Source organism: Bidens hawaiensis, unplaced genomic scaffold (genome assembly GCF_021521415.1).
Source record: "Bidens hawaiensis isolate Kalapana, Puna unplaced genomic scaffold, B.hawaiensis_p1.1 tig00001461_1, whole genome shotgun sequence".
NCBI lineage: Eukaryota > Viridiplantae > Streptophyta > Magnoliopsida > Asterales > Asteraceae > Bidens > Bidens hawaiensis.
The window spans coordinates 3,144,758-3,164,481 of record NW_027491082.1 but is presented as its reverse complement, the minus strand read 5'-3'; the positions used below and the strand labels follow the sequence as shown (position 1 = coordinate 3,164,481).

The following is a 19,724-nucleotide window of genomic DNA, read 5'->3' as shown; positions in this document are numbered from 1 at the left end:
ATAAAAATATGATGTTTTCAAGACCCAACAAGTGTGAAACAATATTGTAACATAAATCCATCATTTTGATTATAACATAAGCTTCGGTTTACAAATCGGGTCGGTTTACATAATAAACAAATACAAAAACGAATACAAACAAGACCCGAAATTGACGAATGTCACACACATTAACCTAGGGTGTTCACGAGTCAAGCCATGGTGGTTTTTAGCTCGGGTTCGAAATTAAACGAGACAAATTAGCTAGGTTCTAGCTCGATTTTGAAGTTAAACGAGCTTAAAATCGAGCCAAAGAGCCGAGCCATGACTCGAGCCAAGCCTGGGTCGATTTTGACTCGGTTACAAAAATGATTCAAATCAGCTATGGATGTTTCATCCTTTTCGTGGTTTCCTTTTTCGTTTCCTAAAGTAATCTACTCGTCACGACTAGTTTATAATACCTATTTGAAAATCATACCTAAAACTAGAATTTTGTTTTCATAAATACCTATTTTAGAAATTTTCTCTTTCTTATAATATCTCAAAATCTTTTTTCTTTTTATTAATATAGTTGCATAACAATATTTAGAAATCAGTTATCTATAGCTTTAACACAGAATGGAAGAAAGTTTTAAGGTTGAGGGGGCGTTTGGATGTGACAAAAACACAATGGGTGAGGTATGGATCTGGATTTTTGTGATAAGATAAAATGAAAATGTGGGTTCTCGCCTATAATATCTTCCAAATGTTTTAGGTAAGGCTGGCCTCTGTATAAACTTCAGACATGATAAGACATGTTTAACGAAAAAGTGTATTATGCAATTTTACACTTTTAAGATAATTAAAACCAAGTGGCTAAAAGATATTATTTCTTTTTCTTGATACATAAAACGTATAACTATCATACTCATGTTTGATACTCGTGCTAATTGCATCGTCTCTAAGCTGTTAAACACGTTAAGACAAGAACTGTCAACCCTAGTTTTAGTTGGTAGTTTTGGAAGAATATGTTTTTAAAAACATAAAATGAAAATCGGTATAACGTTTGTATATAAGAACGTTTATTGAATCGGGTTCTAGGTTACACGTGTTATTCGAATCAGGTTATTCAAATTATGATTTTCAATTAATTTGACGTGTTATTCAAACCAAGTTATTCAAATTACGATTTTTAATTAATTTGAATTGATTCGAAGTCGAAATTAAATTGAATAAGATCTTAAAGAGGAAGGGGAGTTTGGTTAGTGTGACAAGATACCACGAGGATGAGATGGCCATATGGGTAGTGAAGAAACACTAATCGACCCTGGGCAGATTACGGATAATCTGGGGGTTAAATAGATGTTTCCCACGAGGGGTTAGATCCGGCAAAGATGGTTCTTCTGATAACCTGCAAAACAGACACCGTGAGCTCGTCACTGAGAAGGGGGGGTACCTCCTTGTGACCACCCTCCGGCGTGAGAATCAGACTAGATTGCTCTTGAATATAAGTGTATATTAAGAGATTGCTAGAGCAGATATCAGGTATAAGATATAAGATACAAGATAAGATGAGATGATCATACCATTTGGGGTATTTATAGCCGAAGGTAGGTTTCCAAGAGGGTATAGCCGGTTGAATAGTATTCCTGTTCTACCAACTGTGGCCTACGCACGTGCCATGCTGGTAGTTGGTGGGTAGGCAGCGGCTGACAGTGACCAGGCCTGCTGTGTACTATTCCTTTTCCACCAACTGCAGGCTATGCACGTGGTATGACAGGAGTTGGTGAGTAGGTAGCGGCTAATAGTGACATACAGTACAAGAGCATGCTGCTCGCCATACTGTTGTCAATGGGCTGTCGTATCTCTGGTCAGATCTTTTGCCCATACCTCGTCAGGTACAGTACAAAAGATCTTCCAGTATCGTACGGACTGGCTCATTTGGGCGGGAGTATTCCCCCTCCCGCCTTTGTGCGGGATTGTTCCCGGCTTTGCTCATTCCTTCAGGTGACTACTGAATTATTGAGAGCTAAGTGCCTTGTGCGTATAGCCTTGCTGCGCGGGTGGCCTTCCCTGAAGGCTTGTATCCGCAGCTGCGGGAACAGGCGGAGTACTTCACCATTGGGAGGCATTTCCTGCGGGAACAGCTTGCGTACTGCGCGTAAGGACGTCACGTCTCTGAGCATGGTGGGTCCTGCGGATCCAGTTGGTTTCTGCGCAGACGTCTCTCTTCAAGGTGAGTCCTGTGGGTCCAACTGGGCTCTGCTGGGACCTACCTCTTCAAGTCCCCCCAGTCCAATGTTCTTCTCATGAGTGTTTAATAAGTGAGGTGAACTTTTGGACTTAAGCAAAGGGTTTTTGAAAAGGGTTTAGTTTTAAGGTTTTCCATGGGGATTCTTCCCGCGGAAGTCCTTATGTCACTTGCAAAAATTCCCGACTTTCCTGCTTGATCTTTGGGTATGATGCGGGTAGGTCTGTAACCTCCTCGCAAGTCAGGAGCATTGAGTCACACTTGTGTGGATTCTCCATGAGGTTTTGGTTAGTGTGACAAGATACCACGAGGATGAGATGGCCATATGGGTAGTGATGTTGAAAGAGGAAAAAAAACAAAGGAAAAAATTAAGCAGGAGCTAGGGAGGCTTGGGATGAAGGGCTGATGTGATACTTTGGGATGCATGGGACCGCCGCTCCCACCCTTTAGGGCTATCACACCTGCTCTTTGTTATGGCGTCTTGTAACCACGTCCACCACCCTAAAAAGAAAATTAACATGAAAACAATAACAACAAATTCTGAAAACAAAGATCAAATCGAAGTTGCATAATAATGTGTGTTGTCGTCGGTCTACTCGTTACATTTAAGGAAATTATGTGCCTCAAGAAAAAATTAACGGTTTAAAATGCAATTATGCATACATACCTATACATATAAATAGATATATTGTAACGAGTTTGGTTGGTCGTTGTTTTTTTGGTTCCATGGGCTTTTCTTGCTTGAAATTCAAATATTTAAGAATTTCAGCTAAACAAAAATTTCACTTTTATAAATTACTTAACACATGACATTCTGAACTAAACGTTTTATTTTTGAGATCTAATAGCATAACCTTTAAGTAAAAGTGCACTAATTTGGGCAAAAGTAAAAGTGCACTAATTTTGACGTTATTTTACTAATCTCGTGAAAATAACGTTAAAAGTGGCGGAAGGTTAATCAGGCATCATGTGGTGGCGTTGATAGCCGAAAGACAAGGGCACATGCACCAATCAGCCGGTGTCCCTGATGATTGAGTGCTATGTGCCTTATGTCCAAGGCTTGATGCAAAACTACTATCGAGCCGGGGGTCTCACCAGAAGCAGCCTCTCTATCCCTATGGGATAGAGGTAAGACTGTCTACATCTTACCCTCCTCAGACCCTACCATAGCATTGCTATTGGTGGGATATACTGAGTACGATGATGATGATGATGAATAGCATAACCTTTAAAGCTTACAAATTACAACTAATACCTTTCAATAATAATTTGGGATGTTACAAGAAATCGATGAATTGAGAGACTAGAGAAAATTTAGATGCGCAAACAGGAGGAAATGATGTACGTCTAATAGCATTACTCTTGGATTAAACTAATAAAGTTACATAATACAGCCTCTAAAACAATAGATACAGACGATTTAAGACATTTAATGTGCAACAACTTGATGATGTTGCGATCAAGAAGAAGAAGAAAGTGACTTTGTTTGATGATTCCTTGTTGTGTTGTTGTATGCCTCAAAGAAGCCTTTATTCTCTTTTTCAAGCTCGCTCCACACTAAACTCAAATAACATATGAAACATGTGCATAAACATAAGGCCATTGATGTATGGTTACTAATATTTAGATTTTATTTTTTTATCTTTAAAATAATAATAAATGACAAATAACCATAAATAAATATCTTAAGGGCTATATGCTTTCTGTAAGCTAAATTATTTATTTTAAAGATTTTTAAGATATTTTTCAATTTATAATAAATAAACTCATAAATTTCATTTCCCAGTTCATGTTATACTTAATTTGGGTGTTAGGTCCCTAGTTGATGTCAAATAGCTTTAAATAGTATTTATTTTATTTTCAAACTCAATCCCTAGCTACTATTAATTGTAAATGGACATTAATGAAATCATGAAATCTGTCAAATTAACTATATTTTATGCCACAAGCAATTAACTATGGACCACTTTACAACTAACAGCTATTTTATAGTACGCCACTACAATTTCATAAGTATAAAAAATAATAAATTAAAAAAGTTAAATAAGTATTTTTCTAACATTAATTAATTGTTAAGTATGTTTGTATATTTAAATTTGAATAAAATGGAACTGAGAGGTAAAAAGGGAAGAGTACCTGTAGAAGTGATTGCAGGCATGATGTTTGCATGCTTAGATAGGGCTTCCATGCATTGTTCTTTGCTCATATTGAATATTAAGCACTCTTCTATTAGATGATGCACCTGCAAATTCATATTCTATGAGCTTTATATATATGCATATGTTTATACATACATGTTCAGTTTAAAAGGACCGTTTATTCATCTAAACCGTCCCTGTAAACTGGACAGTATGCCTTCACAAATTCTAGGACCTATTGGTCAAAACCGGCCTAACTTAACAGTTAATTGCCGGTTTGATCAATTTCTACAAATTTGTAAACTCTTAGTAGTATGAATATGCGTGTAATTAAGCTATGCATGTATTATTAGGCATATAGCACATATGTATGTGCTTTAATACATACATAGATTATAAACTTGATATATATATATATATATATTGAGAGAAAGGAAGAGTAATCCACCATGTGAATATATGAAGCAGAAGAATCAGCCATTTTTATCCTCCAAGAAAACCCTTCTGTTTCTGTTTAAAGTTGTAGACCAGATTTATACATATGTGTGTATAATATATATAGAGAGAGGGAGATTTATCTGGGCAGTTCTTGAAAGTTAGAAAGTAAACAAGAATTGGGTTGAGTGAGTAGCTTATTTGACTTGGTAACCTTTAAAAAATTAATGCAAAGTATAACAAAAGATATTTTAAGATTTTTGGGTGAAAAATCCTATAATAACCCTTTTGAAGAGAGAGAATCTCATATTAACTAAAAAAATTTTTAAAATACGAAACCATCTGGGGTGACATCTAGGTAATCGAGCTGACTAGATTTTAATAATGATTTGAATATTGTCGGCTCCGTTCAAATTTTAAGTAATCTCGTCTTCCAGGTCAAAATTTAAGCAATCCTATCTGCTTCGTCAAAATTTTTGGGTAATGTTATAGAAAAAGACAATTTTTTTCTTCAAAAATTTGGACAGAACTAACAGGATTGCTTAAAATTTGGTTGAGGAATATGAGATTACTTAAAATATGGACGGAGCCAACGAGAGATTTGAAGGGTTATTTCTAGATTTTAAATATTTTTAGGACTATTTTGATATTCTCTCTATTCAAAAGGGTTATTATGAGAATTTTCTTTTTTTAAGACATTAGAATTTATATTATTTTTTACCTCTCTATTACCATAAACTCACATAATCTAATCTATACCGTATTATCAACAGATCAGCTAATCAGATAAAATGTAGTAGGGATGAGCTCAGTACCATACCGGTACTAAAAATCCTGATCCCAAAACTCGTAAATTTTTGGTACCGGTATCGGTACTGTACCGGGACGGTACCGGTATTTAAGGTAAAATTCGGAAAATATCGGTACCGTACCGGTCCCGAAAACTCAAAACCTTTGTACCGATTCGGTACCAACGGTACCGAATCGATACCAATTTCGGTACCAAATCGATACTGATTTTGGTACCGGTACCGATTTTGCTCATACCTAAAATGTAGTTTGTGTTGACTAAGTAGCCTTCAAAATAATTGTTAATAGAGAGAAAACCAGTACAAGACTGATTCAAAAACAAAAGTGATGAACCTCCTGTTAATTTGTGAACTTAAACCATGTAAACTAATTAAGACATGTAAAATAATTAATTAACAAAAAAGTTCTTTAATTTTTTTTAAAATAACTTAAAATAAAATATCTTTAAAAAGATATTAGAGTTTTCAAACTGATAATATAGTTTAAATGGCAATAATTAGAATAGTTATATTTAATTGAATAAAGAAATGCAATTTAGGTTAAAGCATGTGAATTACTATTGTTTTTCAAGAGACATAAGAAGACAACACACCCATAATGGAGATTATATATTATATTAAGAATATATTATAAAATATTGAAAAAAATATTATTTGTGGGAAATGGTAGTGGGTCCCAAGTCCCACGTGAAAGGATGAATATGATTGGTTAAAACGTGTTACGAGGATTTTTAGGTTGCTAAGCTTTTCCACGTGGCTCTTACCCACGTGAACTAGGTCCTGGCTGCGTTCTTCTAAGTCGGTAAAAGTGAAAACCCCCTTTAAATATAATAAAAAAACAATTAATTAATTATTAATGCAATTAGGCCCGAGTCACGGGAGTCCAACTGGTTCAAGTTTGACCCTTAATTTACAAGAGGCTTAATAGAGAAAATTCTGAAAGTGATCCACAACAAGAGAGAGATTCTCAAAATAGTCATTGAAAATTTAATATTTCATAAATAATTCTCTCAAATCTATCGGAGCCGATACATTAGAAGAATCCGATGGTTTTTGCAAGCCACTAAGAAACTGTCAAGTGTCCCACTACCCACCTACCTACCCTCGATGGTTTTCCAATGAAATCCGTCTAGACCAATAATTTTGGAATGAAAATCATCTCCCCATTAAAACTATCTCCAAAAATCATAAAAATTTGTGTTTTTTTGAAATTTATCTAAGCTGATGAATTTCAAGTGAATTTCGTCTTCAAAGATAATTTTCAAAAAAACATACAACACCACCACCACCATTATGATCTCCATTTTCCAGCCACCACCTCACCCCACCCACCGCCGCCACCACCACGCTCGCACTTTTCCGCAAACATCACCTCCGTTACCCACCCATCATCATCACACCTTTCCGGCCACCACCATTCCCACTTTTCCTCCAAACATCACCTCCATCACCCTCCCATCATCATCATCACTTTTCTGGCCACCACCACCATTCCAACTTTTCCGGCCACCATCATCACACCTTTCCGGCCTTGAAAATGTGAGCTATTGGAGTTCTTCGGGAAAGGAGATGAGTGGCGGCGGTGGCGAAGGGAGGATTTGACGAAGATGGAGATGAAGATAAATAATGCGAAGATGAAAACGAACATGAAGATGAAGATAAAGAAGATGAAGATGAAAATGAAGATGGTATTTTTTTGAAATTCGTCTCCAAAGATGAAATTCACATGAAATTCATCTAGTCAGACGAATTTCAAAAAAACACGAATTTTGATGGAGTTGATTTTCAAATAAAGTTGCTTTTTTAATGATGATTTTTAAATAAAAACAATCTAGATCGATCCGTTTGAGGGGAAAATCAATTGGGTAGGTGGGTAATGGGACTCCTGACAGTTTCTTAGTGGATTGCGAAAACCATCGGATTTCTTCCCAATGCATCGGCTCCGATAGATTTGAGTGGACTATTTCTGGGATGTTAGATTTTCAACGGCTATTTTGGAAATCTCTCTCTTCTTTTGAATCATTTTCAGATTTTTTTCAGCTTAATATCACTAACCACCGTTTGATAATAGTTTTGCTTGTTTGCCCAGACTTTATCGGCCACAACCTCAGCGCATACATATTTAGTTGCGCTTGCACAACGAACACAATGTTGTTTGAGTTGTTGTCGGCTTGTCACTCTCGCCTGATGAGTCCAAGTCAAGGCAGGACGAACCAGTGGACCATTATCATAAGCGAGACGGATTGACTAGCCTTCAGACGCCACACAAAGCATCGAAAAGATTGCGTTGTGATATTAAGCTTGGTTATAGAGGGTTTAAGCTTGAGTATGGCTCATCAATAGATTTCATAGTTATTTCCGACTCAATTTTTAATTAATTATGTATTATTTAACTGTAGAGACTCATTTATATGATGCATAATAGTTTTTAAATTATTTTTTATTTTAATATGTTTTTTCATGTTTTATTGTTATGTAAATTTGCATTCTTCAAAGAGGAATGGTGGTCAATTCTGGCAGCATTTTATTTTTCATTATAAATTAAAATACTTTATTCTTTTTTTAAATTAACTCTATGTTAAAGTTAAAATATAAAAGACAACAAAAATAAAAAGGGTGAGAATGAATCTAAATGATCTTAGATTTAAATGATGGAGATTAATTTAAAAAAATAAATTGATAAGAATGACAATAAGGTAATAACTCACTTTTGTTGACCTTCTCTTTCCATATGCAAGACACATGTTAATTCCTCTATCATTTTAAAACGTCCACAACTTTTTCATGCAACATTATTTTTTTAAAAAAATTTCACCATAATAACAAGCGTTTTTTAATCTTTAATATGAGTATCATATTGTTATATAAAAATAAAAAAAAATAGTGGGTTTTTTATATTGTGTTATTAGTTGTTCATTATGATTTTTAATTAAGTTTTATATGCATTGTGTTATAGATTTTGGTCATTGTGTTATCAATTGATACGCATATTAAAGATAATAATTAAAACAAAGATTACGTCACCGTGTCTTTTTGTTTTCCATTGTGTCTTTGTGCTCATCATTTGTCTTTCTATTTATCATTGTGTTTTAGTCATTGTGTATTACGTTCATGTCATTGCGTAATGTGTAGTTTTCATTGTGCTTTATGTTTCAGGTCATTGTGTTATATGTATTCACCATTGTGTTCTACGTTTCAGGTCACTATGTTATATGTATTCGCTATTGTGTTTTATGTTTCATGTAATTGTGTAATATGTATTCATCATTGTGTTTTATGTATTTGATACTTTGTTGTTATTTTATCATTATATTTACGTATTACTATTACACAACCGCATTATTAGCATTAAAAAAACACAATGATGATTTGAAAGACATAATGACCAAAAAAACACAATGACAAACAGAAAGACACGATAACGAAAAGACACAAAGACACAATGACGTAATTTTTTTTTTAATTTTTATATAACAAAGTCATACTCATATTAAAGATAAAAAAGCGCTTGTTACTACGGTGAAATTTAAAAAAAAAATAATGTTGCATGAAAAAATTACGGACGTTTTAAAATGATAGGGGAATTGACATGTGACTTGCATGTGGAAAGAGAAAATATATGCTATTACTTTTATACTCTTTTACCTTTGGTCCCCACTTAACACATGTCAATCAACCTTGACTTCTCACACTTCTTATTTTTATTGACTTTTATAAAATAAATCAAACCTTAAATATTAAACCTATTACTTTCCATCAAAAGACAAAAACCTTTACTATTAAGTCAACTACCCAAATAGCCAAACAATTCCTATCGGTCATGCAAACGCAAGTAACTTCTGGTAACATCTAACTACTGTATTAAAGTAATACATAGTTTTTATGTGGCTTTTAATTAAGCTATCCACATAGGATTCAACTTCAACAATTTTCAAAATTATAATTTACACCTAATAGCTATTTAATTTTAATTTACCTATTTATACTATTAAAATAAAATCATTCTTCCATAAGATAAAAATATGTTGTATTAAACATATTTTTAGACATAAATATTGTTAATATGCTTTTGAGACAACAAGTTATGTTATTACGTATATTATTAAATCTAAATTTTTTATTGTATTTTTTTAACCACCCGTGTATTGTATATTCTAGTTTCAATAATATATCATAAAGTTTTTCATTGTGGATGCCTCGCTGAATGCACGGTGAGACCCCCGATAGGGGCTTTGTCTCTCTAAACCTTTGTCAAGACGTCAATGTCCCTTGAACCTTGGGTTCATTGGTGCATGAAGTTAGAATAGCCACCAATGAGTGTGTATTTCACCATCATCTAACCCGTATAAATGTTTATGTTTAATTCTCTTTGACGTTAAATAAATCTTAGTTAAACAAAATTACTTGATAACATTAAAATTACCAACAAGTTATTGGACTAGGCTACAATGAGCTAATCAGTTGAACATGATTCATGAACAAATCAACACCTTTGAACATTGTTAGATGCTTTAGCGCTTACCTCTCTCTGTCAGCAAACGGGTTTGACCGCCTAACCAAACTGACCAGTGAAAACAATAAACCTAAGTTTCAGTCCGTTATGAAATTGGCTTTCAAAGTTTTCTCGCTAACCATTAGTTTATATTTAATACATAGTAATCATGAATGATTAAAAAGTTAATCATGATTTGTAATATTAAATTTTATTTCCCTTCCCACGCCACTGATGGCGACCCTTTAACAAATCACGATTAGCAATCTGGGGCATTAGGCAATGGCCACGACCCGTGATTTCTTTTTCCAAAACTTTACATAAATTGTCACTTTAAACTTTATTATTTAATATAACAACATTTTTGTTTTTATTTATTAGTTGATATGATTAGTTACCTATTCACCATGTTATATTTTCTTTTAATCTGTTTCATAGAATCCTTTTCTTTTTTAAGTATTTTGGTATATTTCCATATAAGAAAATCAGTTTTCAATTTTAATAAATAGTATATGTTCCTGAAGAGGTAGGTCCCAGCAGAGCCCAGTTGGACCCGCAAGACTCACCTTGAAGAGGGACGTTTGCGCAAGGACCAACTGGTTCCGTAGGACCCACCATGCTCAGAGATGAAGACCTTACACGCAGTACGCCAGCTGTTCTCGCAGGGAAAGCCTCCCAATGGTGAAGTATCCCGCCTGTCCCTGCAGCTGCGGATACAAGCCATCAGGGAAGGCTACCCGCACTAATAGCAAGGCTACACGCACAAGGCACTCAATAATTCAGTGTCACCTGAAGGAATGAGCAAGACGGGAATACTCCCGCCCAAATGAGCCAGTCTGTATGCTTCTGGAAGATCTTTTGTACTATACCTGCCAAGGTATGGACAAAATAGACAAGATCTGACCAAAGCAGCCCATGAACCAATCACAGGGTGACAGCTCACCGACAAACAGTACGAGGAGCATGCTCTAGTCCTGTTTGTCACTATTAGCCGCTGCGTACTCACCAACCCTTGTCGTGGCACGCACATAGCCTGCAGTTGGTGGAAAAGGAATAGTACACAGCCGGCCTGGTCACTATCAGCCGCTGCCTACCCACCAACCAGCATGGCACGTGCGTAGCCCATAGTTGGTAGAACAGGAATATTCTACAGCTGGTTGTACCTGCTTGAAAACCTACATTCGGCTATAAATACTCCAACACCTTGGAACGGTAAGAGGATCTGGTATTTGACCTTCACTAGCTATTCCTCTCAATATACACTTATATTCAGAGCAATCTAGTCTGATTCTCACGCCGGAGGGTGGTCACAAGGAGGAACCCCCCCTTCTCAGTGACGAGCTCACGGTGTCTGTTTTGCAGGTCATCTGAAGAACATCCTTATTTGTCGGACCTAACCCTCGTGGGAAACATTACTTAACCCCCAGATTATCCGTAATCTGCCCGGGGTCACTTAGTGTTTCTTCATTGGCGCCATCTGTGCATAAAAGCTAGAACTAATTCAGTTTTTTCAAAACTTCTGAAAAAATGGTTAACGTTACTCCGGTCCCAAGGCCAGTAAGTGACCAAGAAACCCCGATAACAACAACCCCAGCTACTGGGGGGAATACCGGCGGTTACACAAATTTTACAAACACTACCCCGGGTACCCAAGCCGGGGCAAGTGCAGTAAACAATATTTCACTAGGGTTCACTGATGCCCAGTTGGAGAAACAGACGAGGCTCCCTCGCCAAACACTCGATCAAGTTAAGGCGTGGGCCGAAGCACGTCAAAAGGAATTCCAAGCTGAGTTGGATGAACGCTTGCGTTCACTCCAACAGGCTGACGAGTTCGGGAGCACTCGACAACATCTCAACATGAACAGTGAGTGCGAGTATTCGGACGATGGTCGGGAGGAATCCGACACTGACGCAAACCCTCGCCATAGGGCGAAAGGGAAGCGTAAAGAAACGGACTTCCAACCAAGAAGGAATTTCGGAGAAACCTTCAAACCAAGGAACGCGGGGGGAAACCCACGCGACTTCTCCAAAACCTTTAGACCAACTGCTGCAAATGCGGGAACATCCAAGTTTGCAAGGGACATTGCGGAAGTAATTGCCTCGAGGAGTGCCAAACAGATGTCCAACATCGGCACTTATGATGGTATATCCGACCCAGATGATCACTTGAACAGATTCATAGCGGGGGCAACCGTCAGTAACTGGACGGAACCCACGTGGTGTTATATGTTCCAAATGACGCTGGTTGGAGCGGCCAGGGCGTGGTTTGATCATTTACCGGTCCACCACATCTATGATTGGACGGACTTTCAACACAAGTTCAGCCAACACTTCAGTCAACAGAGGAAATATACTGAAGAACAGTGGACGATCCTCAACTGCGTCAGAGAGGAGGATGGATCTTTACTAGACTTCATCACTCGCTTCAACTCCAAAAAGCTGAGTCTGGGCAACATAAGTGAAGATCTTGTTCGCGCCGCTTTCAATCAGGGTGCCGAATACCCAGAGCTTATCCGCACATTGACGGGTAAGGATGGCATGCCATCCACATGGGATGCAATCATGACGGCGGCCAAGCGCTTTGCCGAGACAGAGAAGCAACTGGGTAGGGATATTTCCCAGAGTACACATCTCTACACCCAGAGGACCAGAGAAAACAATGTTCGGATCGCCCGGCAGAACAAGAAAAGGAAGCTAGGTATTTGGCAGTCAAGGATAAACTTTGACACCTCATCCAGCTCTCGCCCTCTTGTTGGCGGAAGGGATAACACGCACCCTTCAAGCCGAAAACACCGGTGGACGCCACTCACCAAAAGCGTCACGGAGATATTTGCCACCGAAAAACTCCCATGGCCAAAAGCTACAATGATCCGACAACGACCTAATGCGGATCAGAGCAAATTCTGTGACTTCCACGGGACAAAGGGTCACAGTACAGAGGAGTGTACATCCTTGAAGGATGTTGTTGAAACATTCGTAAAGGATGGAAGACTTGCACACCTTGTGGCATCAATCAAGAATGGAGGAAGGAATGATAACCGGTATAAAGGCAATGGATGAAAGCCCGTTGACATCAGCATCCACATGGTTCATGGCAACATCAGAGGAAGAAAAAGACGAACGACAGAACCATGCGAATGGAAGGAAGCTGAGGTGCGCTTCCCGCGAGTGCCAGGAGGACCCAGCAAGGAAGGCCCCATCGTCATCAAAAGCCAGCTGGTTCATGTGGAATTAGAGTACATATAAAACCACTATAAAAACGTTGGTTCATGTTCTTATTCAAAGTCCACAAAGTTATGTTGGATTTAAATGCATACTTGTGTCCCAACGAAAATTCTTGACAAGTACTTTGAAAGTGTAGGACAATTTAGTTCCCTTCCCACCTCTATACACGCTGCATACGACAAGTGCTGTGATGCTTATACATCTTTAATTTTATTTATTTTTTTTAATTTATTTTCTATAAGCGCTTGGACATCCGACCAACTAGGTGATACGTGCATATCAACTTCAAAAGATCAATCCACTTTCTTCCCAGTTAAAGAGGCAACCTGACATCTAGTGCGAATGAAACTACATGAGTTTAATTTGTCTAACACCGTGTGTTGTGGTTGCAGCTCCCCTGCTGAATCACTTGACCCTGTTGTGGTGGACTGGTGGGTGAGACAATAGCGTCCATTCCTCCATTCAAAGCATTTACTCCATTCTCACAATTACCCATTAGTGTTCGTGACCAGGCTAAAGCCTCATTAATAGTGCCCAATAACCTGACCCTATAGTGGTGTGTGCGAGTGCACAAAGTCTCACTATGAAGATCACTAACTTTAACCACATAAGTGAAGTTTATTAACCTTTGTGTTCATTCAAATTTTGAGTTTTTAACATACCAAAATTCGCTTAAAAAATTATTTGGTTCTTATGATAGTTTCTTTATTTTCTAGCATTCTTGCCAATATAAGACATTTATGCACCCGTATCTAAATTTATATTTTCAATTTTTGAAGTTGGAATTTAAATCTCTTTGAACCTGAGACAAAATACCAAAACAAAACCATTCAAACTATACATCCAACATTCAAACACAGACACAATTCTCGGATCATTTTTGTAGGTGTAACAGTAAAACCATCATTAAAAGCTTCGATTTCTATGAAAAAAATCAAGACTTTTCTATTAACATAGAATTTTCCGATTACAGAGAGTACCCATACCGTCTAATATCTCCTGTGAAGAAAGGATGCCTTATAGCTTCCCGGGCTTTAAGCCGCTCTGATGGGTCGAACCGCAAGAGCCCCTGCAAGAGGTCAATCAGAGCCCCAGCAGAGTGATCCACATGCTGCATCACCAGATTCTGCATTCAAAACAAATTGTTTCGAAAAAGCATACAATATATTTAAATGCTTCTGTGGACCCATGTACTGCAACAATAAAAGTAAAAGGATTAAAATGCTAATTACCTGCAGGCGTGGAAGTTTCCACACCGCCCTAATACTTTCTCTTGAAGTTGCACCCTCAGGCCAAACTAACCGTGCACCCTTTCTGAAATACTTTTCAGATCGACGGCTGACAAAAATTTATGTTAACATTAGGAAAAGAGGGCATATGTTATTAATAGACGCACACACTTTTTTGTCCATTTTTTTTTAAACTTCTATTACAAGTTCTGTGATTTTCAAACGTTTTGAAATGTTCTTTAAACTAGACGTAATAAGATGCATTGCACATGTCCAGACTAACCTTCAATCTAACGTCCGTTAGCCAAAAGATGAAAAGCGTGATAGCATCTAAACATACAGGATTATTTCTGTAATTTCCTTAGTTTAAAGCAATGTTGTAAAACTCCCGAGTAGGCGGCCGAGTACTCCCCGCCTAGATCGAGTACTCCCCGCCTCGGCCAAGTACTCCTTAGGTATTTTCCGAGTAATCCCCGACTACTCCCGAGTACTCGCAACTTCCCAGTCGACCGCCTAGCGACTTTTACAACATTGGTTTAAAGACAAGTCTTTTAAATTTACTATAAACCTAAAGAAAGAAAACTGTGATTTACTCATTTTTTTATTGGCAAATTGGAATAAATTATCCCACTTTTTGTGTATTGGCCGATAATAATCCCACACTGCCAATGGCCCAACCTTTCGACTAGTTTGCTCTCAATGGACCTCCGTTAAAAACATTTCACGTTGCTCTCAATGGACCTCCGTTAAAAACATTTCACGTTGTTTTAGGGCTTTTGAGTGGAAGAAGGATACGAGTCAACTGATGTAAAAATTATCTCAAAACGGTGATCCAAATGACGAAACAGTGTTTCAATTCGGGTGTTTGAAATTTCAATTAATAAAAATCAAGCCACTTGAATCACCGTTTCAAGATAAATTTACATCAGTAAACTTATATCCTTTTTCCGATCAAAAGCCCTATAACATTGGTTCGAAATTCCGAAAAAAAAACATAACGACGTTAAGTGTTTTTTCATGGAGGTCCACTGAGAGAAAAATAGTCGAAAAGTTGGACATCGGCCAATACACAAAAGATGAGATTATTTATTTCCAATTTGTCATTTTTATTTGAATTGTTTTGAGATAAAATTTAAAAAAAAAAAGAAAGAAAGAAAAAACAACCCAGGTTGACCCGCTTATGAGTAAACAGGTAGACACTGCCACCTCTAGATATAATATATAAAAGTTTCAGAATATCTTACTCGGCTCTCATAATCATATGTTGAGGAAGCGGCCCTAAAACTCTCTCCATCATGGCAAGGTGTTCCAAGTTTTCATGAGTTTGAAACAAAGCCTCACCCTAATTGCAAAGAGGTTAATTTAATTATTTATTTATAAATAAAATAAAAATACTTACAGAGCAAAGTTCAACAAGTATGCAACCGATACTCCACAAATCACATGGATAACTCCATCCAAGGCCTGTTTATAACAAAACACGAAGCTCAAATAACATAAATGATATTACTTGTTGACGCCACAGGATAATAGGGTAGACGACACTTACCCAATATAACCTCTGGGGCCCGGTAATGACGTGTTGATACAACATAACTGTGATCCTGATGTTCAAATGCCGTACTCCCGAAATCAATTAGCTTGATAGCACTCGTTTTTGGTAAATTCTTGAAGTAAGAACTGTCTTTTCCAGATCTTGAGAGAAACTTCATTACATAACAGCAGATAAAAACAATAGCCAACAAAAGTTTTGTTCAATCCACAAAATTAACAAATTTAATGATATAAATACCAACATTTCCTCAAAAAAAAATTAATAAAAAAAAATAAAAAACTGTAATTTGTGCGATAGAGAAACAATAGAAAATAACATATTAAATCAAAAATTTTACATGAGCATGAACTACATCATACCTTGTAATCTGGCACCTTGATATACTCTGATGAAACCAGGAGAATATTTTCTGGTTTTAAATCGGTATGTATAAGGCGTAGATCATGCATAACTGCAATAAAAACAAGCAGCAGATATTAAAAAACCAGAAGAAAAAACAACGATGACAACAGCATTAGTGATACACACAAAGATAACATGACTAATAATAACATTACTTAACCAGAAAGACACATTTTGCATGCAAAATTTACATAAAAAGAAATTGAAGAAAACCATAATGGTACAAGTTTTTTGCACACACATGCTACAGATTCCAAAAGTTGTCTGCCAAACTCGCGAACAAGATCAATGGGAAATGGACGGTAGTTGTTTTTGCGAAGAAAATCATATAAACTTGAACCAAGCTTCTCAAAAACCTGTTAAGAAGTTTTTAAATCTCAAGCATGACGATGACGTGGCGACGTCAACACCAATTGCTAAATTTAAATTTCAATGAATACTTACAATACATATATGATTACGATAGTCAAACCAATTCCGTATTTGCACACAACTGCAAAAATAAAATTATTTTAATTTCTACAACCAAAACGTTTGAAAGAACCGAAACCTACCGTGAGCCAACATCGTGTCTTGCAAGCTTCTGCAAAACATCAATTTCAATCATGGCAGCTTCACGATACTTGTTTATTGAACGGATAACTTTAACTGCTACAGGCTCTTTCTTTTCATTGTCTAAACACTCCAAAACTTGCCCAAAAGTACCTTCACCCATTTTGCTCAATATTCTATCTGCAATTGAGAAATAAAACATCATTAACAAATGTTGTGATGTCAATCCCAATACAACTTTCATGATCGATTTTAGTCCTCTAGGCTTGTTTTTTAATTAAAATATATAAAGCACTTCTCATGGAGCTGCGGTTTCTTACATCTAGGAGTTATATTCTCTCCTACTACAAATGTATAATGGCCTTCTTTATCATCGGGTCTCCATGGAGGAGAACCATTGTGAGGTATCCCTTTGTAATATATTGAAGAGTATGAGAAAATCGGGACTGCGCTATTTATAAATTCTTGCCCACAGTATAAAGCTGGATGTACCTGAGTGACAACAAACATTAAAAACTAATACTAACATCATATCAATCAAGTTTCGTAAAATTATGTATAACATGGAACCAAAGTGTTGTATATGACATGCATATCTCATAACCACATTATATACAAGTTTATATTATTCTTGATTCAAACAGATCCATATCCTTGAATTTGATCATAATAAGTTTTTAAAAGATTGAGCATCCTCATGTTTCTTCTGTACAGTGTTTCATGAAGTTGGATGATCAACCATGTCATGTATGACTATACCAGATGTATTTTGTGAAATTAATAAGACAAGACAGGAAAATCAAATCATCGTATGATTCTTTATGTTTTTATCAAATTCCTCTAGATTAATTGATTTTCAATTTGTCATTTAGGGACATCAATTTAGCAATCGCTTTTGCCTTGCTAGAATATCAGGACTTTGTGTCATCCGAGCTCATATCCTTCATGATTTTAACCTTTTGTTCACAGAATGTTTGCTATATAAGGATCGTGTTAGTTTCTACCAAATATATAGATTTCAATATAATTTAACAGGTTAACAATCTGTTAAATAATACACCAGTGTATAATTTATAATTCTGGTAGAAACTAACAAAATCCGTGTACAACAAACATTCTGCAAACAAAATAAGTAAAAATCATGAATAATATGAACACAGATAGCACAGAAATTCAAAACTCCTAACACGGTAAAAGTGATTTCTAATTCCTAAATCAAAATACCTAAATAACAAATTAATATTCAATCAATTTAAACAAATTCGCTAAAAAATATAAAATAATACACGAATTTAAACCTTCGGAGGGTGAGGAACATGATCAGGCACGTCCCAAGCCAATCGAGGCCGTTTCCTCGGTCGTTTATCCATATTTCTGTGAGGAAACTCGACGATCCGTTGCGTCTCCATCACGTAACACGATTTATAAAGCTAGGGCTTGGAAACATGTATGGGTTGAGATGTGCATATTGTGTTATGAATGATTTCAGGAACCCTAGATTTAATTGAGGAAGAAAGGTAACAATGGAGGATGAGCCAGAAAGTAACCGTGGTTAGGTTAGACTGTTAACTCCGGTGTTAGGGTTTGACCGTGGTTAGGTGTGGCACGTGACTGCGAGCTTTAGTGGCACGTGGCGTGAGTACCTAGACTCCCTTTCTCTTTTTCGTAATTTGGAGCATGTACTAATTTAGGGTGTGAATAAGTTCGACCGGCTCGTTTAAGCTTGTACTTGACTCGTTTAATTAATTGGGAATTGAGGGTAGGCTTGTAAACGAACTGAACGTTCGGTGAATTTTTCATGAAGCGTTCGGCAGGAAGTTCGTTTATTTAATAAACGAACGAACATGAACAAAAAGTTTATGTTCGTTTAATTAAACGAACGAACATGAACACATGTTCCGTTCGTTCATTTATGTTCATGAACGTTCGTTTATGTTTGTTTATTTATGTTCGTTTATGTGTTAATAGAAAATAATTAAATATTTTTTTGATAAGTTATCTACTTAAAAAGTTTTGTATTTGTTAATTTATGTTTGTTGTGTTCATTTATATTCGTTTATCTTTGTTGAATTATGTTAGACGAACACAAGTGTTCAATTTTAAATAAACGAACAAAAACTTAAATATTCATTCGATTAAGCATTCGCTTCCGTTTAAAGTTAAATGAACGAACACTAACATACCCTTGTTCGTGTTCGTTTGAATTGTTTACATGCTTTTATTATTCACGTTGATGAATATATCGTTCTCAATTTCTAGGCTTTGCCGATTTTATGTTCGTGCTCGTTTGTGTTCCTGAACCGTTCGTGAACACATTCATTTCCTTAATAAACGAACACCAACATAAAATCTCATTCGGTAACTTTTCGTGAACCGTTCACGAAAAAATTATTTCATTAACGAATGAACATGAATAAGGTCTTATTCGTGTTCGTTCGGTTCGTTTACAGCCCTAATTGAGAGAACGAGGGTCTGAGTTCGGTTCATTTTAAGCTTCAGTTTTAGAACTCGACTCGGTTCATAGGCAGTTTCTCAAGCTCAAATTTAACTCGGGTTCAACTTATTGATAATTATTTTTATATATATCATATAATTATATCTTACTAGTTTATGTTTATTTTTACATGCATCATGGTTATACTAGTTTATTTATGTTTATCTATTTTATATATAAATAT

The 19,724-nt window shown here is 36.4% G+C and overlaps 2 protein-coding genes and 1 long non-coding RNA gene across 4 annotated transcripts in view; 1 reads left to right on the top strand and 2 right to left on the bottom strand.

The window, feature by feature from the left end:
* The window catches only part of LOC143577907 (soluble inorganic pyrophosphatase 1-like), an 83,074-nt gene that overhangs the window by 41,422 nt on the left and 21,928 nt on the right, over positions 1-19,724 (top strand). The gene's annotated exons all lie outside the window — the stretch shown is intronic.
* On the bottom strand, positions 3,667-4,896 carry LOC143577143 (uncharacterized). Its single transcript, XR_013143068.1, has 3 exons — positions 4,796-4,896; positions 4,346-4,451; positions 3,667-3,766 (listed from the first exon to the last, which is right to left on the bottom strand). It is a non-coding gene; the product is annotated as an uncharacterized LOC143577143 (long non-coding RNA).
* LOC143577129 (serine/threonine-protein kinase AFC1-like) lies at positions 14,148-18,508 on the bottom strand. 2 transcript variants are annotated; one of them, XM_077061060.1, is made up of 11 exons: positions 18,345-18,508; positions 17,367-17,538; positions 17,049-17,226; positions 16,939-16,987; positions 16,736-16,850; positions 16,452-16,543; positions 16,087-16,243; positions 15,937-16,001; positions 15,782-15,879; positions 14,541-14,646; positions 14,153-14,434 (listed from the first exon to the last, which is right to left on the bottom strand). In XM_077061060.1, the coding sequence occupies exons 1-11, from the start codon at positions 18,453-18,455 to the stop codon at positions 14,276-14,278; spliced, it is 1,302 nt and encodes a 433-aa protein (XP_076917175.1). In that variant the 5' UTR covers positions 18,456-18,508; the 3' UTR covers positions 14,153-14,275. The 2 variants fall into 2 exon arrangements, with proteins under 2 accessions (XP_076917169.1, XP_076917175.1); XM_077061054.1 differs by lacking the exons at positions 16,736-16,850; positions 17,049-17,226; positions 17,367-17,538; positions 18,345-18,508 and having other exon boundaries at positions 14,148-14,434; positions 16,939-16,988.